This window comes from Oncorhynchus keta, chromosome 21, assembly GCF_023373465.1.
Source record: "Oncorhynchus keta strain PuntledgeMale-10-30-2019 chromosome 21, Oket_V2, whole genome shotgun sequence".
Taxonomy (NCBI): Eukaryota; Metazoa; Chordata; class Actinopteri; order Salmoniformes; family Salmonidae; genus Oncorhynchus; species Oncorhynchus keta.
The window spans coordinates 45,871,398-45,895,072 of NC_068441.1; the positions used below are offsets into that span (position 1 = coordinate 45,871,398).

At 41.7% G+C, this 23,675-nt stretch overlaps 3 protein-coding genes across 8 annotated transcripts; 1 reads left to right on the forward strand and 2 right to left on the reverse strand.

Annotated features, from left to right (window-relative positions):
* Positions 1-26: 26 nt before the first annotated feature.
* zgc:109913 (regulator of G-protein signaling 9-binding protein) lies at positions 27-4,112 on the forward strand. 5 transcript variants are annotated; one of them, XM_052474029.1, is made up of 4 exons: positions 27-1,277; positions 1,789-2,007; positions 2,124-2,325; positions 2,612-4,112. In XM_052474029.1, exons 3-4 carry the CDS (start codon positions 2,124-2,126, stop codon positions 3,145-3,147), a joined length of 738 nt encoding a protein of 245 aa, XP_052329989.1. In that variant the 5' UTR covers positions 27-1,277; positions 1,789-2,007; the 3' UTR covers positions 3,148-4,112. The 5 variants fall into 5 exon arrangements, with proteins under 5 accessions (XP_052329989.1, XP_035653510.1, XP_035653509.1 ...); XM_035797617.2 differs by having other exon boundaries at positions 1,789-1,959; positions 2,118-2,325; XM_035797616.2 differs by lacking the exon at positions 1,789-2,007 and having other exon boundaries at positions 2,118-2,325.
* A 9-nt stretch (positions 4,113-4,121) lies between these two features.
* Positions 4,122-8,833, reverse strand: ube2c (ubiquitin-conjugating enzyme E2C). Of its 2 annotated transcripts, none has more exons than XM_035797622.2 (7): positions 8,375-8,833; positions 7,781-7,889; positions 6,973-7,000; positions 6,773-6,859; positions 4,667-4,871; positions 4,439-4,498; positions 4,122-4,287 (listed from the first exon to the last, which is right to left on the reverse strand). In XM_035797622.2, exons 2-7 carry the CDS (start codon positions 7,879-7,881, stop codon positions 4,250-4,252), a joined length of 519 nt encoding a protein of 172 aa, XP_035653515.1. In that variant the 5' UTR covers positions 7,882-7,889; positions 8,375-8,833; the 3' UTR covers positions 4,122-4,249. The 2 variants fall into 2 exon arrangements, with proteins under 2 accessions (XP_035653515.1, XP_035653513.1); XM_035797620.2 differs by having other exon boundaries at positions 8,379-8,793.
* A 295-nt stretch (positions 8,834-9,128) lies between these two features.
* Positions 9,129-23,520, reverse strand: LOC118400614 (deoxynucleotidyltransferase terminal-interacting protein 1). The gene is made up of 13 exons (XM_035797625.2): positions 23,134-23,520; positions 22,666-22,736; positions 21,949-22,045; positions 17,360-17,458; positions 17,192-17,260; positions 16,500-16,553; positions 16,343-16,404; positions 16,040-16,085; positions 15,745-15,803; positions 15,517-15,577; positions 13,505-13,576; positions 12,253-12,308; positions 9,129-11,999 (listed from the first exon to the last, which is right to left on the reverse strand). The coding sequence occupies exons 1-13, from the start codon at positions 23,209-23,211 to the stop codon at positions 11,885-11,887; spliced, it is 939 nt and encodes a 312-aa protein (XP_035653518.1). The 5' UTR covers positions 23,212-23,520; the 3' UTR covers positions 9,129-11,884.
* Between the last annotated feature and the right edge of the window lie 155 nt (positions 23,521-23,675).

Below are 23,675 nucleotides of genomic sequence, written 5' to 3' on the forward strand. Positions count from 1 at the left end.
TTTTGCCATTCTTTTTAAAAATTTCCCCCATAACCCACATTTCCTGGGCAACTGATTCCAATTTGCACTATTAATAGGATACAATCACATTCCATGTACTTAAAAATGAAGATGGAATAAGTTATGTAAAAACACAAAACATGCAAGTTATCATATAGGAAGGAACACGACACACAGCTACATAAGAAGCTTCATGAACATTACCCACAAGGGACTGGAGAAATCAATGTATTATCCACAGTAGTCTTTATGCTGAAGAATTACCCGCAGTGAAAAGTGTACCATTTTGTGATGTGTGAATCAGTCGGTTCCAGCCCCACAGACCCATTCTGCTAAAATGCTGACGTTTTGCTAACTCAAGCTAATTTTAGTGTTGTTGCTCCGGAGACCTGGCACATGGGAGCACCCCCATGGCATCGAAGGACCTCAGCTCCTAAAAGCTTCTTGTTAGCTATTACAGGAGAGCAACTCAAAGGAATATCTGGCTGGCACAATCAAATGCTGCTAATTATAAGAAACCTTACCTAGCACTAGAACTTAGAAATAGCATTAATCAACCACAATATGAATATGATAGAACCACACAATTTGTACAGAACCTGTGTCTAATGGTAACACTCCCAGTCTATTAGATCATGTCCACCATTTTTTTTTGCCTTTATTTAACTAGGCAAGTCAGTTAAGAACAAATTCTTATTTATAATGACAGCCTACACCGGCAACACCCGGACGATGCTGGGCCAATTGTGCACTGCCCAATGGGACTCCCGATCACGGCTGGTTGTGATACAGCCTGGATTTGATTTGGTGTCTGTAGTGACGCCTCAAGCACCGAGATGCAGTACCTTAGACCGCTGTGCCACTCGGGAGCCCAAACTAGCAACCCTCCAGTTGCTGGCTGGCCTCTAACCGCTAGGCTACCTGCCACCTCAACAATACAAAAGCATCCAAAAACACAACTTTAGATATGATTAGGGAATATGATTTGTCAAAATGTGTTGACGTAAATCACTTTTATTTATGGAAGAAGAGCCAAGGGCACAGATGGTTCCATGGGCCTCAGCTGCTAGGGTTGGCCTAATTGAATAGTGTCTCCCTGAAGACCAGTTCCTGCCAGTGCCAGCAAGGAAACAGTAAGCAGGTGGGATGTGGAGGAGGAGCCCAATACTGAGGGCTCACCCTGAAGTTGCTCAGTTGTTTTCAGTCGTGTCGAAGGTTGTCAACTTGGCCGTAGGCTATAAGAAAGCATGAGACCCTGAGGAGACTTCAAAACAGAGGTGGGTTCTTAATCTAGCTTGATTATTTGGTAATGAATAAATTGCGAAGTAGCTAATAACTCTTGATTCCTAATTCCTTTATTTTGTGTTTCATATGTGGTCATTGTAATATTTGGTGGAGTTAGTGGCACAATATAGACTTCTGATAGTAATGCTAAGTATAAATGTTTATTGGAAAATAAAAGGGAGACATTATGAAGCAAATACAACTTTATATTTTTGCAGTGAAAATTATATGCCAATCATCAGAGATTACATCAATACTCAGGTCTATATTGGTTTTATAATACCAGTCCATTTACCTGGTTTAGTGAGACTGTGTGAAGAAACATATTAATTCCATCACAAGGTCCATGACAAGGTTATTGCTTGATGGGCTTAAAGACGTCAATCAGTGACTTTTGAACTTTTACTGTTGAAGCGATATCCCAAATACAAATACAGTAAAAGCACACACACGAACGGGTCAAAAATATGTTTTGAGCAATAGTTTTTTTTTTTCTGACACAAGCGCAAACATCAAGGAGTATGGAATTCAAGGACTTGGTCTGATGGTAATCGGTGATGTCGACGGCCTCCCCCCTTGCTTGAGGAGCAATAGAGAACAAAAACCACCCCCACTCACACAACTTGTGCTGTCATGACATACCCGGACCACCTATTGAGATGTGCCTTTTGTTAGGTAAATCAGTTAAACGAGGTGAAAAGGAGACTGGAGTGTCACATTAAGGTCAGAGTGGCAGGGCTGGGTTGGTTACTTTCTAAATGTAATGTTACCTAAATAAAAAGGTACCTAGGCTGTCCAAAACTGTAATCGGTAATTTAGCTCTCTCTTGCAAGGTTCAGATGAATCGGTGGCGGACATCAGTGGATGAGATTCAGGCCAGGAAACGGCAGGTCACAGAGTGTGAGCGTGCCCTGGAAGCCCTGTGCAAGGTGACTGCCTGTTTCCAACAGATGGCCATCTCTATCGGAAGTAACTCAGACGGCAGCTTTCTGAGAGAGGAGATGGACGAGACCAGAGCACTGGCTCATAGAATCTGCACAGGTAAGGCCACTATAATGCTGTTGAATGTTACATGAACCTCAAGATCTGACCCTTTCTTATTCTATCATTTAATGGGGTTCCACAAACAAAAGGGGACTGTGATCTGACCCCTTCCATTCAAATTCAGGTCAAATCTTTAAGTGCAACATTCTCTCAGCCAATTGGTGTCTAAAAAAAATCTAAATTGTTGACAGCACTGTCTTTTCAAAATCACAAGTACTTTGTATAGAGTGTAAATCATACGCAAATTCCACTGTGAATAATTGTGCGTCGTCTCATGAGCCAGGGTTGCACAGACGCCTGGTCCCTCTATTGACAGAGAGGGCAACTGAACCTGGACAAGAGGATCGATTACAGGTGCAGAGACTGTGGGTTCTTTTCCTCACTGGGCTAGAGAACCTCCAACAGGACCTGCACAAAGCCAGTGACTTCATAGACCGCTTCCCTTTGAAACAGAGAAATGACCGCCGGGCCCTGGTGAACACAGGAGCTACAGATGGGGTCACTGGGGTGTCTGCCCGTGCTGCTTCAGTCCAAACCCCGTGGCTAGCAGTAGAGGTGGAGCAAAACCCTGACCTAAAGACGCACATCACCCAGATTGACGTCCTGGTCAAGGAGATGCTCCAGAAAGTCAGCATTCCTTTCTGGGCAGTGGAGGCTACCCAAGAGGCCTGGGTGGAAGGCACTCAGTCTCAGGACGCTGCACATGATCAAGATGAGACTCTGGAAGAGATGATGGTGGTGTCCCAAGATGACCAGATGTCTGGGTGTTGTCAACCTCTAAACTGTAAGTTAGGGTGTATGTTTTGCCTATCGACCTGAAGACTGGGGTGTACTCTGAAACTGTTAATGGTCGGTAAAACTTTTGAGTAAAGCCTCATTCATACTGTACATACACTGTGCAATAACTACAAGTAGCTTTGCAAAATGGCATTCCTGTGTAAAAACTAAAATGTGTAGTCCTGCAATTTTAAAACGACAATACACAGGACCGGCATTTTGCATAGCGTTGTGTTGCGTACACATGGTATAAATCAGGTTTTTACATGCACAAGTAATTTCTATTTACTAATGAAAATTATGAACGTTAAACATCTTTAGATGCTGTCAAAGAACACATGCTTTAAGGTATGATCAACTATAAAGATCTCCTTGATAAAAGGATAGATTTGTATGTTAAAGAACTTGTATACCTAGGTTATTGATTCATTTTGTAATACGCTGACTACACCAGGTGGGTACACAAGCAGGTTGAAATAGCAAAACAATAATGGTCACCAGTCAAAACAGTCACGGACATTTAGCTCACTAAATGGTCCTGGGATATAAAAATTTAGTTATTTTACCTGAAATACACCAGGTCGTTTCTCCCCTTTCAGGGGTTTTGACCTATTGAGTCACAAAATCGTGTGCCCTCTACTCCGACAATTAAGCCACAGATAAAAGGGGAAACCTAGTTTATTATATCTCCTTTATATGCTGTTTGGCAACCAACTGTAAGGTGCCAACTGGACTTGAGTGTGGACCTAAATTCAGCTTTCAATCACCCACGTGGGTAAATTCTCCTAAAAACCAATGACAAGATGGTCATGTGACAAATAGAACCAAGTTGTATTTTAGCACCTGGCTAGAGACACACGCGAGCAGTTTGGGTAAAATGATTGAACATGTGAACATTTATTTTGCAACAGGGCCGGTGTGGTCAGCATGTTAGAATGAACATTGTATTGATTGCTTGAAAATGTATTATGCAAATTAAATAAAGTCAAATGTTGATTGGAAAATAACCAACAAAGCCACGATTACACTTTATTCACATAAAGTTTATACAAACATAAAAATATTGTACAGACATACCCAGTATTTACATAATCAGAAGAAACACTTAAAAATAGAACACATGGCAGGATTGTAGGATCTTGGGTCAGTTCTTGTAGGTAGAGTTCAAATGGGCTTTGAATGCTGTAAGAAAGACCTTTGTTCAATACCGTACAAGTTTAACAAAACTGTTTAATTCATGACACTAATATTTACAAGGTGCATAACAAATTACCTATGGGCCCTGGTCAAAATGTGTGGGTCCTATTGTAACAGACATTGTCCATCTACTAACCTTCCTGGTTATGCCAAAGCTCAGCAGCAGCAGTGTTCAAGGGACTCTCATTGTTGGGCTCTGGACAAGACAGATTTTTGTACAAGGTTAGCAATGTTTTTTTTTTTTTTACAGAGGCACAAAACCTAAAACAAAACAAGTGATTTGAACCCGGTGTATTGATAAATCTGATCAGACCCCCTTATGAAAATGGTTGGGCGACAGACGCCAAATAAAAAGACACCTCACCGCCTAATAAACTCTGGATGGACAGCAGGATGGAACGCACATCGTACAGAGCTGACCATTTGTCTTTCAAGATATCCAGACAGATGAATCCCTGATCGTCAACGTTGGGGTGGAAACACGATGTGATGAACTTCACACGTGGGGCTTTGTAAGGGTAGCCACTAGGGAATTCCAGCGACAGCTTGTACCTCAGGCCTTCATAAACCTAAGAGAAGGAAGAAGGCTGACATTCTTTAATATACTTTTTTTTTTTAACCGCACAAAAGCTAATCAAAGCGAGCATTTGAATGTTGACGGAAGACATGTAGATCTTGTTAAGGCATCCGTATAACACCTATCTGAGAGTTCATGCATATATTCTGACTACCTTTTGGTCGCAGGAAAGAGTTTGGCTGTTCATGCACACACATTTCTGTCCAGAGGCAAGCAAAAGCCCACGCCCCTTCGTCTGTGATTGGTCAAAAGTAGGTAATTGTTTGTAGTCTTTCAACACGAGACAAAAAAACACCATTGCTTCTTGACACACTGCTCGCTTAAACTGGAAGCCAGATGAACAATGTGGCGGAGGAAACGCCGTACAGCTGGTGACCGAAGTCAGCGGGCATGCGCCCGGCCACCACAAGTAGTCGCTAGAGTTCGATGGGACAAGGACATCCAAGCCGACCAAACCCTCCCATAACCCAGATGAAACTGGGCCAATTGCGGTGCCTCATGGGTCTCCAGCACTGCGCCGCTTGGGAGGCCCTACACCAGACATCTTATTTCGTAAATTCACTTAGGCTATCTACTCCGCATTCAGAACAGTCTCATCGGAGTGTGCCAGGGTGTCAGTAAACATCAACAACAAAACGTAATTAAATTGTTGCCGGCAGCAGTCAGTCACCAAAGCTCTGGATAATCAGCTCTGCTAGGGCAAGTAAAATAGTCAGCGGGGCACTCATTTGTGTCTGGAAGTAGCTAGCAAGCTAGCCAACATTAGCCAGTTAGCTCGACTGCCATTGATGTCAGAACGCTCGGATCAACACTACTCCTCAGCCAGAGCGTCCACTCTGGCACTTCAGATTGAATTTACAAACACACCTGTAGTTTGACATAAAATTTTGTGACCAAGATCTCCTCAGCAAAATATGTAAACTAATGACAGAGTTATGTAGACTCCTTGCTGTCCCCAGTCCACCTGGCCATGCTGCTGCTCCAGTTTCAACTGGCCTGGGCCCTAGGACCATGTCCCAGGACTACCTGACATGATGACTCCTTGCTGTCCCCAGTCCACCTGGCCATGCTGCTGCTCCAGTTTCAACTGTTCTGCCTTATTATTATTCGACCATGCTGGTCATTTATGAACATTTGAACATCTTGGCCACATTCTGTTATAATCTCCACCCGGCACAGCCAGAAGAGGACTGGCCACCCCACATATGCTCTCTCTAATTCTCTCTTTCTTTCTCTCTCGGAGGACCTGAGCCCTAGGACCGTGCCCCAGGACTACCTGACATGATGGCTCCTTGCTGTCCCCAGTCCACCTGACTGTGCTGCTGCTCCAGTTTCAACTGTTCTGCCTTATTATTATTCGACCATGCTGGTCATTTATGAACATTTGAACATCTTGGTCATGTTCTGTTATAATCTCTACCCGGCACAGCCAGAAGAGGACTGGCCACCCCACATAGCCCGGTTCCTCTCTAGGTTTCTTCCTAGATTTTTGGCCTTTCTAGGGAGTTTTTCCTAGCCACCGTGCTTTTACACCTGCATTGTTTGCTGTTTGGGGTTTTAGGCTGGGTTTCTGTACAGCACTTTGAGATATCAGCTGATGTACGAAGGGCTATATAAATAAATTTGATTTGATGTAGTCATCTTACGTTAATTATATTTTGAGGAAGTGGCTACGGCGTCTCAAGTTCAACAAACTTGTATTGTTTTTCAAGCAACTGTCTTTTAAGGGAATACGCAAGCACAAGCGGTCTGTTCACCTAGCCGAAGCATGCCAACACCTTTACCCATGTTCATCTGGCAGGGTTACACACCATCTACATTACTGGTCTTACAATCAGAGCCCCTGCCAACGATCCACTTTTCATGGTAGAGTATAAAGAAACATTTACTTACTGTTCCCTGAGCGCCGTCTATCGTTCCGATCCACTTAAAAAGGTTGTCAGATTCTGGGAAAGCCGAGATCCCCTTATGTCCAGACATCTATATGACATGTGCAAGAAATAACCTTCAGATCTAAAATAGTTGCTTTCCAAATAGATCAATTGACATGTCCAATTGTGATTAGAACATTGCCCTACACAAGGAACACTTACCATTAGTGTCATCAGCTCTTGTTGAAGTCTAGGGAGTAAAAAAAAATAGACATTTAAAATGTGCCCAAACTTTGTGCAATGACTAGCCCATATCCCAATGTAAGTAGTACTAATCCCCCATCTTAAAAATCTGCTAACATGTAGGCTGTCACAGAACAATACCTTTTGGTTCACTTAACAGCTAAATGGCAATTTCTCTAGGACCATTTGTTAAGACCCAGCCTTAGTATAAAAGTAAGCAGGGAATAAATCTAGTATTCGCGGTAGCCTAGCGTTTAAGTGTGTTGGGGCAGTCACCAAAAGTTGCGGTTTGATTACGGAGACAACTAGGTTAAATAAATATGTCGACATGCCATTGAGGAAGGCACTTAACCATAATTGCTCCTCTATGTCGCTCTGTATAAGAGTATCTGTTAAACGACAAATGTACTCCGTTCTCTCACTTCTGCCCCACAACCACTAGTGGAGGACAGCTCCCGTTGAGACCATTGAAAGATCATGTCCTGGCACCCCGATGGTGTAACCAGCGTCCCCTTGAAGCTATGCCCAGTTTCCAGAAAAACTCTTTTGAAGATGTAGGGTTATCCTAAATAATTGCACTGCACCTCAACACAAAGAGCCTTTCGTGAACAAACATTCGCACTTAACCCCCTCCTGCCTTGCTGATCGCTACTTTGAGGAACAAATTACTTTGACAGATAGTTGTCCCACCTAGGCATCTTAAGATGAATGCACTAACTAAGTCTCTCTGGGTAAGCTCTTCTGCTAAATGACTAAAATGTACATGACGGTAACAAATGTCACAAACCTTTTAGTGACTGAGCCCTTTGCGGCACTCCCACCGGTCTCATTGCCTTTAAGAGCGGCTGTGGATGAGGAAGCTGCAGGGTCCATATTTTGAGAGGCCATACTTGTAACTTATTGGAATAACATAATTGGAGAGGACGGTAAGTTGTTAGCAAAATAGAAGGCAACAAACAAAAAAGTACACGTTACTTGAAACACTCAAATGCACGTTGTATCTGGCATTTTGCTTCGTGCTAGCCAGCCACTAACCAACAGGGGTGTCGTCGTGACGTTAGCTAAACAAATTACAGTAGTTTGCTCGCAAACATTTGATTTGAAGTTGCATTGGACAATTAACAGTAGTTGGTTAGATTTGCATTGGCTAGCACAGAGATCCTATAACCTAAACAAACTGTCGAATGGGTATATTTGCTAATCATGTTAGCACAGCAGGCTAACGTTAGCTTAGTTAACGACGCAGTTAGCCGAGTGTCGTCTCGTTGGCGTTATTAATGCTGCAGTGTACTTTCCAGCCAAGCTAAAGTTTTGTTTGTTTGTTGAATAACCAGTACGGCCTATCCTATACTTCTGAATGAATAATAAAACGTCGCCATACTTGCCTGGTGTGTCGGTTCTGTCCACCGACTCTATTCTTCTGCTACTGAGTTTTTCAAACTGTGTCGGTACCCGCCCACCCGTTTAAACGGCCTTTATCAAATCGGTGTCACCACCCCATTTACAAATATGACCAATCGCAACTTCAGGTTTAAAACAAAGCAACGCTGTAGCAACCATTCGGAAGACTGCACTTTACAAAACACTTCGATGTCATTGGGTGAAATATCATTCGGAAGAGACCGATTTGCCGATGGTTGTACGGTCGCACTAAACACAAAATCGCGTTCACATGCTAGTCGGAACTAGGAAATTCCGACTTGCTGATTCGTTGAAAGCGGCACGTGTGTAACGACAACCAGTTAGCAAGTTGACTTTTTTTGAGTTTCATAGTTCCAACGACCACTTAAACGCGGCATGAGCAATAGTCGGTCGGCCAGTCATAATAATGACTAAACCGCGCCCATTTCTACAATGTATATTCTTAAAACCTAACCATACTAACACCGCTAGCCGTGTTTCTACCCCTAACCTTAAATTGAGACCGAAAAGCACATTTTTGTAGTCAATTTTAAAATGTGAACATGTCTCAATAATATATTACAGGGTAAATATAGATACAGCCTTTACATTAAAATATCTCACACATTTGCTTCAATATTTTAACGCAATAAACCATATAAAAAGGTAGACAGACATACAATGGATATTTGAATAGAACGGCTGTAGATAAAATAAACGTTCTGACAAACATACTGAGTAAATCAGACATAGACAAATCAAAACCTTTATTTCTTAGCGAATAAGGTTGATTCATATCTTCACTAGAAAAAAAGTATATGGTCTAAAAGTTCATCATGGTCTATATGCCATGAAGTACAATGGCAGAAAAGCACCTGACATTGTAGAAACATACTAGCCTGTTCAACCTCTCTTTCGTGTCGTCTGAGATTCCCAAAGATTGGAAAGCAGCTGCGGTCATCCCCCTCTTCAAAGGGGGGGACACTCTTGACCCAAACTGCTACAGACCTATATCTATCCTACCATGCCTTTCTAAGGTCTTCGAAAGCCAAGTCAACAAACAGATTACCGACCATTTCGAATCTCACCATACCTTCTCTGCTATGCAATCTGGTTTCAGAGCTGGTCATGGGTGCACCTCAGCCACGCTCAAGGTCCTAAACGATATCTTAACCGCCATCGATAAGAAACATTACTGTGCAGCCGTATTCATTGATCTGGCCAAGGCTTTCGACTCTGTCAACCACCACATCCTCATCGGCAGACTCGACAGCCTTGGTTTCTCAAATGATTGCCTCGCCTGGTTCACCAACTACTTCTCTGATAGAGTTCAGTGTGTCAAATCGGAGAGTCTGCTGTCCGGACCTCTGGCAGTCTCTATGGGGGTGTCACAGGGTTCAATTCTTGGACCGACTCTCTTCTCTGTATACATCAATGAGGTCGCTCTTGCTGCTGGTGAGTCCCTGATCCACCTCTACGCAGACAACACCATTCTGTATACTTCCGGCCCTTCTTTGGACACTGTGTTAACAACCCTCCAGGCAAGCTTCAATGCCATACAACTCTCCTTCCGTGGCCTCCAATTGCTCTTAAATACAAGTAAAACTAAATGCATGCTCTTCAACCGATCGCTACCTGCACCTACCCGCCTGTCCAACATCACTACTCTGGACGGCTCTGACTTAGAATATGGACTACTACAAATACTTAGGTGTCTGGTTAGACTGTAAACTCTCCTTCCAGACCCATATCAAACATCTCCAATCCAAAGTTAAATCTAGAATTGGCTTCCTATTTCGCAACAAAGCATCCTTCACTCATGCTGCCAAACATACCCTTGTAAAACTGACCATCCTACCAATCCTCGACTTTGGCGATGTCATTTACAAAATAGCCTCCAATACCCTACTCAACAAATTGGATGCAGTCTATCACAGTGCAATCCGTTTTGTCACCAAAGCCCCATATACTACCCACCATTGCGACCTGTACGCTCTCGTTGGCTGGCCCTCGCTTCATACTCGTCGCCAAACCCACTGGCTCCATGTCATCTACAAGACCCTGCTAGGTAAAGTCCCCCTTATCTCAGCTCGCTGGTCACCATAGCATCTCCCACCTGTAGCACACGCTCCAGCAGGTATATCTCTCTAGTCACCCCCAAAACCAATTCTTTCTTTGGCCGCCTCTCCTTCCAGTTCTCTGCTGCCAATGACTGGAACGAACTACAAAAATCTCTGAAACTGGAAACACTTATCTCCCTCACTAGCTTTAAGCACCAACTGTCAGAGCATCTTACAGATTACTGCACCTGTACATAGCCCACCTATAATTTAGCCCAAACAACTACCTCTTTCCCAACTGTATTTCATTAATTTATTTATTTTGCTCCTTTGCACCCCATTATTTTTATTTCTACTTTGCACATTCTTCCATTGCAAAACTACCATTCCAGTGTTTTACTTGCTATATTGTATTTACTTTGCCACCATGGCCTTTTTTGCCTTTACCTCCCGTCTCACCTAAATTTGCTCACATTGTATATAGACTTGTTTATACTGTATTATTGACTGTATGTTTGTTTTACTCCATGTGTAACTCTGTGTCGTTGTATCTGTCGAACTGCTTTGCTTTATCTTGGCCAGGTCGCAATTGTAAATGAGAACTTGTTCTCAACTTGCCTACCTGGTTAAATAAAGGTGAAATAAATAAAATAAAAAAATATTACAATATAAAATTGAGAATACAGTTGAAGATGGGAAAACAAAATTACTGATTTTACAAGAACAGTAACTCTTTATTGAACTCCTTATATTCAATGTGGGTGGAGGCACCCCCCCTGGCCCCAAGAACCGTTCTATTACCAAGGGGCCATAGGCTGCCAAAGAGCCCCTTTTAACCATCAGAGTACTGTAAGGAGTGTTTTGTTTTTTAATTAAGAAAAAAAAAGGAAGGGGGGGCATTTCTTAATCAAATAGAACTGATCAATTACTGACTTGGCTAGTTAAATAAAAGTTACATTTATAATATATCTATAAAAATAAAAATAAACATTAAAAATAAAAATCTGTAATGGTATACAATGAGATCCAAAGCCACACGGGCAAAAAAGACATTGGCACTCTTGTACAGTCGCTCGTGATTTGATACGATTGATATATTCATTATTTCCGTGGTTTTCTACAGCTGTATCAGAAATGGACATTTTACATTTGAGTCATTTAGCAGACTCTTACAGAAGCAATTAGGGTTAAGTGTCTTGCTCAAGGGCACATTGACAGATTTCTCACCTAGTCGGCTCAGGGATTCAAACCAGTGACCTTTTGGTTACTGGCCCATTGCTTTTAACCGCAAGGCTACCTGCCGCCCACAAAATGGCACCCTATTCCCTTTAGCACACTACCTATGTCCAGGGCCAACAGGGCTCTGGTCAGCAGTAATGTATTATATAGGCGAGGAAATAAGGTGCCATTTGCCAAGGTAGACTAGGACTCTACTCCTTCCCTGAACTCTGGACCTCCATGGCCTTCTGCATCTTCTCAATCATCCACCCGGGAACTGTGAAAGGCTTCAACTCAACTGGCGTCATTTTCAGGTCAGGGCAATCTCTTTAAAAAAAAACAAAAAAAAAACAACAGAATCTTAATCTCACCCTGAAAACTGTGTAACCCCCTTTAGGCTTGATTTTAGCCTGGTCGTCCCAGATCTATTTGAGCTGAAGGCTACAGCCAATTTATCTGGGGTGACCAGGCTAGGCATGCCTGGTTGAAGAAGTGAATATCCATCGAAGATACTCCATTCAATGACAGATGAATTGACACTTGTTGAGTAAAATGGGGGCCAACAAAACATCTTCCTTACTTGTAATCATTACTCAGAGAAAGGTCCTGGACATCCTCTTCAATAAGGAGATAGGCCTATAAAATGTTTAGATCATGTTAGATTAGCTTACATTAGTTCATAGATTAAGCAGAACATACTAGTTTTTAAAAAGGTGCAAATATGTAGAAATCTCTCCTCCATTACCTGGTTGTTCAAATTCTATAATTTCTGCCTAATTTCAGTTTGTAATAAAACAAGCAATTTATAGTGTAAAGGATTATATTACAATCTTTTCAATAATCAAAAATATTGTATTTTAAGCTGATGGGCATTCACTCACTGCTCTAGGATGTAGTGAAATAAGGGTCAAGAGGGTGCTACTAAATTCATGTCTAAACGTAGTTCTTTGCCCTATGCCATTATGAATCAGATTCGACTAATCATTAGATTGGTCTCTAAATATCATAACCTTAGAGGCCTCCCGACCGAGTGGCGCAGTGTTCTAAGGCACTGCATCGCAGTGTTTGCGGTGTCACTACAGACCCGGGTTTGATCCCGGGTTTCTATTATAACTTTAATACACTAGTACTTAACAGTGTTGATTAAATAAGAAGGTAGACTTCACATAGAAAAACCCAATTTGTGTCACACAGGAACCTGTAGCGACTAGTTAGCTTGTCAGTTGACGTTAGAGCCGTTCTGCCCGCGGAGCATTGACATGGTTCTATTGACCAGCGACCACTTTCACTCTAATCATGCTAAATTATCTGAGTAGATCGTTTAACCTGTGAACCATATATGGTAGAGACATAGGGTCTGGACTATTGTTTTTTTTAATGCAATTCTATATTGAAATGATGTATTATTTTTTTTTACAATGAAATAATAATGTTATGGGCGAACACCCTATAGCTGTATGAAGCTGATGTGTACAAAACTGAAAGTAAAAAGACACAAAAGCTAAACTTAAGGACCGGGAAGCAAAGAAATGACCGCTTAGACTTGCTTTCAATGAGAATGACGGATCTATAACTCACATTTCTATGTGAATTTGGTCGGGTCGCCCACAAAAGATCGGTTTCTGCTTTAGCCAACTCTGCATGAAAACTAACATGACAGAGGAGTTTGGCTAAAGCAAGATCTGCGACCAGGCTAGAGATCTGCGACCAGGCGAGAGATCTGCGACCAGGCGAGAGATCTGCGACCAGGCGAGAGATCTGCGACCAGGCGAGAGATCTGCGACCAGGCTAGAGATCTGTGACCAGGCCAGAGTTGGAAACAGAGCTCTTACCATCTTTCCACCTGTAGCTCTCATATGCTGTCTCTCTGCCAACCAGTGTTTGTCCTGGGCATCGGCAGCATACTGAAAACACACACAGACACACTACTTTATTACTTGGCTGTAAGCTTTGTAATGGTTTATGGCAGGGGAGAGGGGATGGTCGTCTCACTCACAAGTTGGTTAGCATAATATAGCAGACAGTGAAAAAAAACGTCACAGCACATGGCCACTCCGGTTCCACATTTACTTTAGACTTTTTTGATTCAATTCTATGTGTTCCTTTCATTCAGTTATTAGCTACCAATGTACACATGAAATACAATTTACTTAAACAAATATTGCGTACTTCTAAATCTACAGCTTGTTGTCTAACCATAAGATAAAACATTACAAGGGGTCATCCACCTACAGGTAAATGACAAATAAAGGAAACACCAACATGAAGTGTCTTAATATGATGTTGAGCCAGAACAGCTTCAATGCACCGTGGCAAAGATGCTACAAGTGTCTAGAACTCTATTGGAGGGATGCGACATCATTCTTCCACGAGATATTACATCATTTAGTGTTTTGTTGAAGGTAGTGGAAAACGCTCTAGAATCTTCCATAAAGTGTTCAGTTGAGTTGACATCTGGTGACAGATGGCCAGGGCATATGGTTTAGATATTTTTTATGCTTATCAAACAATTCCTTGACCACTTGTGCCCCTGGAAGAGACCACTCCCATCAGAATATAAATTATTCACCATAGCTGATCTCACATAATGGTTGTGTATTTCTTGGGGTTTACCCTGCCCTCTAAACCATCAGAGCCACCAGAACCTTCATTTCCTCAAGTGTTTCCATTGTTTTGGCTTTCCACTAGATGTTGGAACATTGCTGCGGGGACTTGCTTCCATTCAACTACAAGAGCATTAGTGAGGTTGGGCGATTAGGCCTGGCTGGCAGTCGGCGTACCAATTCATTCCAAAGGTGTTCGATGGGGTTGAGGTCAGGGCTCTGTGCAAGCCAGTCAAGTTCATCCACACTGATCTCGACAAACAATTTCTGTATTGACCTTGCTTTGTGCACGGGGACATTGTCATGCTGAAACAGGAAAGGGCCTTCCCCAAACTGTTGCCACAAAGTTGGAAGCACAGAATCGTCTAGGATGTGATTGTATGCTGTAGCATTAAGATTTCCCTTCACTGGAACTAAGGGGCCTAGACCGAACCATGAAAAACATCCCCAGACCATTATTCCTCTTCCACCAAACTTTACAGTTGGCACTATGCAGTCAGGCAGGTAGCGATCTCCTGGCATCTGCCAGACCCAGAATTGTCTGTCGGACTGACAGATGGTGAAGCGTGATTCATAACGCCAGAGAATGCTCCAGAGTCGGAAAGGTAGCATCCTATGACAGTGCCACGTTGAAAGTCACTGAGCTCTTCAGTAAGGCCCTTCTACTGCCAATGTTTATCTGTGGAAATTGCATGGCAATGGGTGAAAGCCAAATCCAGTATTTTGAAGGGGTGTCCACATACTTTTGCATATATAGTGTATATTGATTTGGATTCTGCATTTAGTGCATTTAGACCTTCTAGATGATGCAGAGCAAATTAATTTATTTTACAACTGTTTGATATACAACCACATGTACATCCTGCATTTATTATCGCCTGACGGAGGGAGCAAGAGAGAGCAAGAGAGAGAAAGCGAGAGAGAGAGCGAGCAACACAATTAAACCCAACCAAAACATGAGAAAACAAAAAGAAAATCACTTGACATATTGGAAAGAAATAACAATAAAACTGAGCAAACTAGAACCCATATTTATGTTTATTTAGTTTCCCTTTTGTACTTGAACTATTTGCGCATAACCTGATATCTGCAAAGTCTTTTTTATTTTGGAACTTTTGTGGGTGTAATGTTTACTGTTAATTTTTGTTTATTTCACTTTTGTTTATTATCTACTTCACTTGCTTTGGCAATGTTTACATATGTTTCCCATTCCAATAAAGCTCTTAAATTGAGAGAGTTACCTTGAAGAGGTCAGCATGTTTGATGTAAATCCTTCCTCTGGTGCCACCCATTCCTAAAGCTCTACAATTAAGCAGGGATTTCAGGTTTCATTAGGAACATAAGATAAAAACGAAGAAGACCAAGACAGTTGGTGGACCACGCTCCCATGTAACTCAATTGAATTATCTTTTTTTTTGCATGTGAGTCAATGAAACATTGTTAATACTCAACTTCCAATTTCCACTTACTTATTTGCTCTGGACCCAAGAACAAATGTGCTCCCTTCATTCAGTCTGGAAGGGTCCCACTGTAGAATGTGAAAACATTGTATTTTATAGGGAAAATGTATCATACTCAAATCCATGGAATAGAATGTAAAAAATATAATAATATTTTTTTTAAAGTCAAATGACTATTCACCCAAAAAGGACAGTTTGTGATCTTTAACTTGTTATAAGTATATGGTATAATTGATAAATGACTATTGCATTCAGCCATTACCATATAACTAATTAATAGAATCAATAACATATAAACTCTTACCTTAGGTCCCTCACGCTTTACGGACTCCGATGTCTTGGGCTTAGGCCTACAGAACATGCATATGGATCACAGCATTTTACATCATACATATTCACGTTAATCTAGATTTCCATTGAAGAAATATGCGATGACAAAGTTGTATTTCACCTTTATTTAACTAGACTAAGTAGCATCACTTGCATGTGAATTAGAGTTTGAGCATTCATGCAGCAGTGATTTTACATGTAGGTTTTGACAATGAAAACAACTGCTCACTGACAGCAAGGTAAAAACAGGTGTTGTCGAACAGGAGTGCATACTCACACATTACTATACATAGTAGGCTTGAAAGTGGACCCGACAGGAGCTGTCATGCGCCCTTTCCGCTGGGAGAAAGACATTGCCATATTGTCAGTTATTCTGCGTTACGGGTTTTTTATTTTTTGATGAAGGTTTATTCTACAAGGGCAGACAAGTTTACCTTCTTTGGAACAGGGCTGGATCTTTGACTGGACTCATCCTCCAGCTTCACCCGCTGCAAGAAAAAAGATATTGTCGCTGAAGTGGAAGAGACAGCGATAGCATTATATCCTTATTTTCCCGCCAAAAACTTCATTCAAGATGTGGAGGCAATAAGACTAATGCGATGAGGAAAACACTCTTTCATACTTCCAGCCGGCATCCTCACTTTTTTATTTGACCTTTTTTTAAGTAGGCAAGCCAGTTAAGAACAAATTATTTTTTACAAAGACGGACAAAACCCGGACGACACTGGGCCAATTGTGCGCCGCCCTATGGGACTCCCAATCACAGCAGGTTGTGATACAGCCTGGGCTGAGATGAGATGCAATGCCTTAGACCGTTGCGCCACAACATCCCTTTTTGGAAGCGTAAATCAGTGTCATGTTCTCTTAAAATCTGCAACTTCACTTATGATGACAACTACATTTAAGTTATGAGACTTGGACTCATTCTAGATGAGTGTTTCTACAATACATCTCACATCCTACCTCCTCGCCTCCTTCAACATTATTGGAGGAAAAGGGCCAAGGTTCCTAACCTCCCCGCCAAATGCACTTTGAGGTAAAGAAAGAGGAATGTGAGGAATTGATGAAAGATGGATTGAGAAAGAGCCATCGTGATTTTCACTCAAAAAAAAAAATCTTCCTTTACCTTGACTTGAGGCTCAGGGCCGGGTCTTGCCACTGCCGATTTCTCCCCGTCTGAGAAGAGCTGTTTGGCCTGACCATGGATAGGAACATTACTCATAGATGTCTCTGTGCATTAACCACAGAATCTAAACACTGACACTTCTTGAAACACATTTAGTTGGCATCTTACATTTTCCAAGCAGTTTCTGCAGGCTTCTCGGATCAGCTGCTCGGTCTGGACGTCCTCTTCGAAGTTCTCCTTCACGTTTCTGGCTGCTTTCTCGAAAAACTGTTGCAAAGAAAGAAAAAAAGATTGCCACCCCTGTTTTCAGTACTCCAGCACCTTACCCGTTTGAGGGTAACAACACGGAGGCTTTTTTGTTTTATGAGATTAGAGAGCACATTGGAAGGGATTATTGACCATTCCTCCATACAGAATCTTTCCACATTCTTGATCTCCTTCGTCTGTACTTATGGACTGTGGAGAGCTCTATTTTCATGTAATTTGACCATAGCACTACCTGGAGTTTGATAAAAGGCATTAGTGCTTGGACTGGAATCGGTGCTATGAGTTTGGGTTTGGAAGCATACGCAGAAAAGTACCTCATACTTACGGTAAAATATGGTGGTGGGTCTTGTACATTATGGGGCTATTTTACTTCCACTGGGCTTTAGTTAAGGTCACAACAGCATCATTAACGTTACCAAGTACCAGGACATTTTAGATCCAAAACCTGGTTACCTCTAACAGGTGGCTGAGGAGGGTGCTAAAGTATTGAAAACAGAGGTGCCAATCATGAGGGTGCTGGTGTATTGAAAACACGGGTGGAAACGTGTAGTACACATATGGAAACGTGTAGTACACATATGGAAACGTGTAGTACACATATGGAAACGTGTAGTACACATAAAAAGTGTTAAACAAATCAACATACATTTTCTATTTGAGATTCTTCAAAATAGGCACCCTTTGCCATGATGACAGCTTTGCACACTCTTGGCATTCTCTCAACCAGTTTCATGACGTAGTCACCTGGAATGCATTTCAATTAACAGGTGTGCCTTGTTAAAAGTTCATTTGCGTCATTTCTTTCCTTCTTAATGCGTTTGAGCCAATCAGTTGTGTTGTGACAAGATAGGGGTGGTATCAGAGGTGTGGACTCGAGTCACGACTTGGACTCGAGTCAGACTCGAGTCACAAATATGATGAATTACAACTCGACTTTGACACCAATGACTCGTGACTTGACTTGTACTTGAGCCTCATGACTCGAACTGACTTGAAACCCTCCCCAAGCCCAAATGTAAAATATTATGCTAATTAAAAAAAGTGTGCAGCGCATACTCTTAATTTAAAAGATTACAGTTTGAATCGGACAGCAGCCAATCAAATTGTGCCAGCTGAGAAAAAGTTGCACGTGCCAGTGCAGAGGAACTTTGGCAGTGAATTCAGATGGAGCCCTTGGAAAGATGATTCTCAAAATGATTTTTTTATTTTCAGATATAAAGACGACGCTGTATCAACAAAAAATGGATTGCAACTTGCAAAACACGCGGGAAGAAAATGACAGACGGAAACGCAACAATTTCCAACTTTGTTCGACATTTGAAGCTGCAAAGAACAGTAAGTCGTGGCTAATATAGCCAACAGCTATTTACAGTGCCTTGCGAAAGTATTCGGCCCCCTTGAACTTTGCGACCTTTTGCCACATTTCAGGCTTCAAACATAAAGATATAAAACTGTATATTTTTGTGAAGAGTCAACAACAAGTGGGACACAATCATGAAGTGGAACGACATTTATTGGATATTTCAAACTTTTTTAACAAATCAAAAACTGAAAAATTGGGCGTGCAAAATTATTCAGCCCCTTTACTTTCAGTGCAGCAAACTCTCTCCAGAAGTTCAGTGAGGATCTCTGAATGATCCAATGTTGACCTAAATGACTAATGATGATAAATACAATCCACCTGTGTGTAATCAAGTCTCCATATAAATGCACCTGCACTGTGATAGTCTCAGAGGTCCGTTAAAAGCGCAGAGAGCATCATGAAAAACAAGGAACACACCAGGCAGGTCCGAGATACTGTTGTGAAGAAGTTTAAAGCCGGATTTGGATACAAAAAGATTTCCCAAGCTTTAAACATCCCAAGGAGCACTGTGCAAGCGATAATATTGAAATGGAAGGAGTATCAGACCACTGCAAATCTACCAAGACCTGGCCGTCCATCTAAACTTTCAGCTCATACAAGGAGAAGACTGATCAGAGATGCAGCCAAGAGGCCCATGATCACTCTGGATGAACTGCAGAGATCTACAGCTGAGGTGGGAGACTCTGTCCATAGGACAACAATCAGTCGTATATTGCACAAATCTGGCCTTTATGGAAGAGTGGCAAGAGGAAAGCCATTTCTTAAAGATATCCATAAAAAGTGTCATTTAAAGTTTGCCACAAGCCACCTGGGAGACACACCAAACATGTGGAAGAAGGTGCTCTGGTCAGATGAAACCAAAATTGAACTTTTTAGCAACAATGCAAAACGTTATGTTTGGCGTAAAAGCAACACCCTGAACACACCATCCCCACTGTCAAATATGGTGGTGGCAGCATCATGGTTTGGGCCTGCTTTTCTTCAGCAGGGACAGGGAAGATGGTTAAAATTGATGGGAAGATGGATGGAGCCAAATACAGGATCATTCTGGAGGAAAACCTGATGGAGTCTGCAAAAGACCTGAGACTGGGACGGAGATTTGTCTTCCAACAAGACAATGACCCAAAACATAAAGCAACATCTACAATGGAATGGTTCAAAAATAAACATATCCAGGTGTTAGAATGGCCAAGTCAAAGTCCAGACCTGAATCCAATCGAGAATCTGTGGAAAGAACTGAAAACTGCTGTTCACAAATGCTCTCCATCCAACCTCACTGAGCTCGAGCTGTTTTACAAGGAGGAATGGGAAAAAAATTCAGTCTCTCGATGTGCAAAACTGATAGAGACATACCCCAAGCGACTTACAGCTGTAATCGCAGCAAAAGGTGGCCCTACAAAGTATTAACTTAAGGGGGCTGAATAATTTTGCACGGCCAATTTTTCAGTTTTTGATTTGTTAAAAAAGTTTGAAATATCCAATAAATGTCGTTCCACCTCATGATTGTGTCCCACTTGTTGTTGATTCTTCACAAAAAAATACAGTTTTATATCTTTATGTTTGAAGCCTGAAATGTGGCAAAAGGTCACAAAGTTCAAGGGGGCCCGAATACTTTCGCAAGGCACTGTATTTTATTACTTTACTAGTGTATCATGTAGGCTAACGTAACGTTAAATCAATGAGCCTCCACACAGTCAGTCAGTGCGGGAACATGATCATTGCACCCAAGATTGAGCTACAACTGGCTAGGCAGTTGGTAGCCTAAATCGCACCTGATGTTACTGCGGTTCCTAAAACCATTGACACATGTTAGCCTACCGTAACCACACAAAGAGAGAGTGTGTGTGTGTGTGTGTGTTAAGGATGGGCGATTGTGTACAAGCCTACATCGCCAGATTGCACCCCATAGCGATCCTCGATAGTCAATCACTATTGGGGGGTCTTTCATGGCTACCCATGTATTTCCATGGAAATATAAAGTTTATTTGCTAAGTAATAAATGCATAGATATTTTTAAAAGCATTCATGATTTGCGTAAATGTAATATACTGACTATTACTTGTTAAACATATTAAATGGTATTACATTTGGTGAAGAGCACATTATGACTTGTTTAGAACTCAAAACTCAAAGTTTAGGACTTGAGACTTGACTCGGACTTGCCTGTTTGACTTGGGACTTGAGTGGTAAAGACTTGAGACTTACTTGTGACTTGTAAAACAATGACTTGTCCCACCTCTGGGTGTTATATGGAAGATGGTATTTTACCAAATAGGGCTAAGTCCATATTATGGCAAGAACAGCTCAAATAAGCAAAGAGAAACAACAGTCCATTATTACTTTAAGACATGAAGGTCAGTCAATCCGGAAAATGTCAAGAACTTTGAATGTTTCTTCAAGCACAGTCACAAAAACCATCAAGCACTATGATGAAACTGGCTCTCATGAGGACCGCCACAGGAAAGGAAGACCCAGAGTTACCTCTGCTGCATAGAAAACAATGCTAAAATACACCAATAGGAAGAAGAGGCTTGCTTTGGTCCAGTCTGCAAAGCTGTCATCAAGGCAAAAGGGTGGCTACTACATCTATTTTGATTTGTTTAACACTTTAACACTTTTTTGGTTACTACATGATTCCATGTGTGTTATTTAATCGTTTTGATGTCTTCACTATTACTCTACAATGTAGTAAAGATAAAGAAAAACCCTTGAACGAGTAGGTTGAAGGGGGGGCCATTCCCCCCCCCAGAAATGTCCGGGAACTTGGAGGTGCCTTGGTGGAAGAGTGGGGTAACATCTCACAGCAAGAACTGGCAAATCTGGCGCAGTCCATGAGGAGGAGATGCACTGCAGTACTTAATGCAGCTGGTGGCCACACCAGATACCGACTGTTACTTTTGATTTTGACCCCCCCTTTGTTCAGGGAAACATTCATCCATTTCTGTTAGTCACACGTCTGTGGAACTTGTTCAGTTTATGTCTCAGTTTTTGAATCTTGTTATGTTCAGAAATATTTAAACATGTTAAGTTTGCTGAAAATAAACACAGTTGACAGTGAGGACGTTTCTTTTTTTGCTGAGTTCATAAGCACCCCCAAAAAAAATGTATGTATATACAGCAGACTCACCTTCATGTATTTTCTGAAGACTCCCATAATGTCCTCATTGAAGCTGGGCTGTAGAACTGTTCGCAAGAGGTCCATGGATATAACAGGGTCTGTGTAGCTAGATGCACAATGACACTACCAGCTATAGCACACCTTTTGTATAATCGGTCTAGAAAGTCACTCAACAAAACACATCGTCATCACAGTTTCTGCTCTATCTTAACTTGACAATATTACACATACACAATATTTGGTTTTGTATCAAAGAGATTCTCCTGTACTTTGTTTACTTATTAGCCAGTAGTAGTAGTAGTTCTAAAAGTAGAGCTTGTGCTCCCCGAAAATTGCGTACTGTCACATTATGTTCACCACTTCATTTTGCTCTCTCGCTCTGCTTTTAGCGCATCATGTGCGTCTTGCTAATTGTCACTCATATGGTGAGGGGCTGATTGCTCATTGGTTGAAATCGATGTGGGGGAAAAATACTGCAGTACATCTTCCAGAAAAACAGTCGCTTTTAAAACTTGGGCTTTCCTGGCTAATTAAGGTAAGACAGTAATTATGCTCATAGATGATGCATGTATGAAGTACACATTGACACATCCAGCTCAAATCGGGAGGTTTAAATAAAATACAAAGTAATTGCCAAAGTTTAGGAGCATGTCTTTAAAGGCAGACGAACAATACTCAAATGTGTTTTTGTTGGTGTACTATCCCTTTAACAGGGAGTCAACTTACCTCATGGTCATCTGTGAGCGTCTGCCCCGGCGGTAGACCTGTCTGTGCTTTATCATGATGTTCCATGGATTCTGGAAGAAGAGGCCAAAGGATGCACAGAGTCATTGAATGTCACCTGAGTCATCATCCCATTCCCATCACATGAATTAGGGTGTGTTGACAACTACTTTTCCACATTCCCCTATGTTAAGTGACATTTGAAATGTTAGTTAGATATACATTTTAATGACAACTATAACTTGCTGAACTTGTCGACTAGCTGATAGTTAAAACGACAATCGCTATCGATCCACCTCATCGAATCACTTCCAGGCACGATCGGAATGAGCTCGAGCGGTCAATCTACGAAATGTCACATTTAGTTGTTCACATTGTTTCTCGTAACATAGTTATGTAACGTTAACTGTGTAGGAATCACACTTAGTAACGGTAATAATTTTGCAATTTTCATGCATGCTCAGAGCTCACCATAGTTTGTATGGGCGGCTGTTCAACAGCATCTTGTTGAAGCCAGTCCCTCCGTCCCTCACCTCGATGGGCACCCATTTGGCAACAGCCCTTTTGGTATCTGGCTGGATGGAGTGTGATTGATCCACGAGGACGGTTAAAGCTTGATCCCTTTTGTCGAGGTTGTTACAGAAGTGTGCAATGCTCAAATTGGGCTTACGTAGTCTGATTCGTTTTATTTCAATAGGCTAAAATGATCCAAATGCTGGTTTAAATGCGCGCTGGCAAATTACTTCCGAGTATTTTTTTTTACAGAATATTCTAGCATTCAAAATAAACCATTATCCTCTTTTCTAACCACACTGTTGTTTTAAAGCGCCAGGGTGTTTTTCAAGAAACCAAAGCGAACTCTTTACCGCCATCTATTGCACGGGAGGTACAAAAATGTATTTAGCGCACGCGTAAAAGCTACGAAGGCGTGTCCGTGCCACGAAGGCTTTGAACCATTGCAGCCGCCATATTTGTTGGGGCTTTCAGAAGCAACTCAAGACCATCAGCGTTTG

What these genes read in the sequence shown, in the direction of transcription:
- zgc:109913 (XM_052474029.1), top strand. Translation starts at nt 2,124, where the DNA reads ATGAATCGGTGGCGGACATCAGTGGATGAGATTCAGGCCAGGAAACGG. An exon ending in GGCTCATAGAATCTGCACAG is followed by an intron (nt 2,326 to 2,611) that starts GTAAGGCCACTA and finishes CTCATGAGCCAG; the next exon opens with GGTTGCACAGACGCCTGGTC.
- ube2c (XM_035797622.2), bottom strand. Translation starts at nt 7,881, where the DNA reads ATGGCCTCTCAAAATATGGACCCTGCAGCTTCCTCATCCACAGCCGCT. An exon ending in TAGACGGCGCTCAGGGAACA is followed by an intron (nt 4,872 to 6,772) that starts GTAAGTAAATGT and finishes TCCTTCTCTTAG; the next exon opens with GTTTATGAAGGCCTGAGGTA. An exon ending in CATCCAGAGTTTATTAGGCG is followed by an intron (nt 4,499 to 4,666) that starts GTGAGGTGTCTT and finishes TGTCTTGTCCAG; the next exon opens with AGCCCAACAATGAGAGTCCC.
- LOC118400614 (XM_035797625.2), bottom strand. Translation starts at nt 23,211, where the DNA reads ATGGGTGCCCATCGAGGTGAGGGACGGAGGGACTGGCTTCAACAAGAT. An exon ending in CGCTCACAGATGACCATGAG is followed by an intron (nt 22,046 to 22,665) that starts GTAAGTTGACTC and finishes TTGTGCATCTAG; the next exon opens with CTACACAGACCCTGTTATAT. An exon ending in GCCCTGAGCCTCAAGTCAAG is followed by an intron (nt 16,554 to 17,191) that starts GTAAAGGAAGAT and finishes TTTTTCTTGCAG; the next exon opens with CGGGTGAAGCTGGAGGATGA.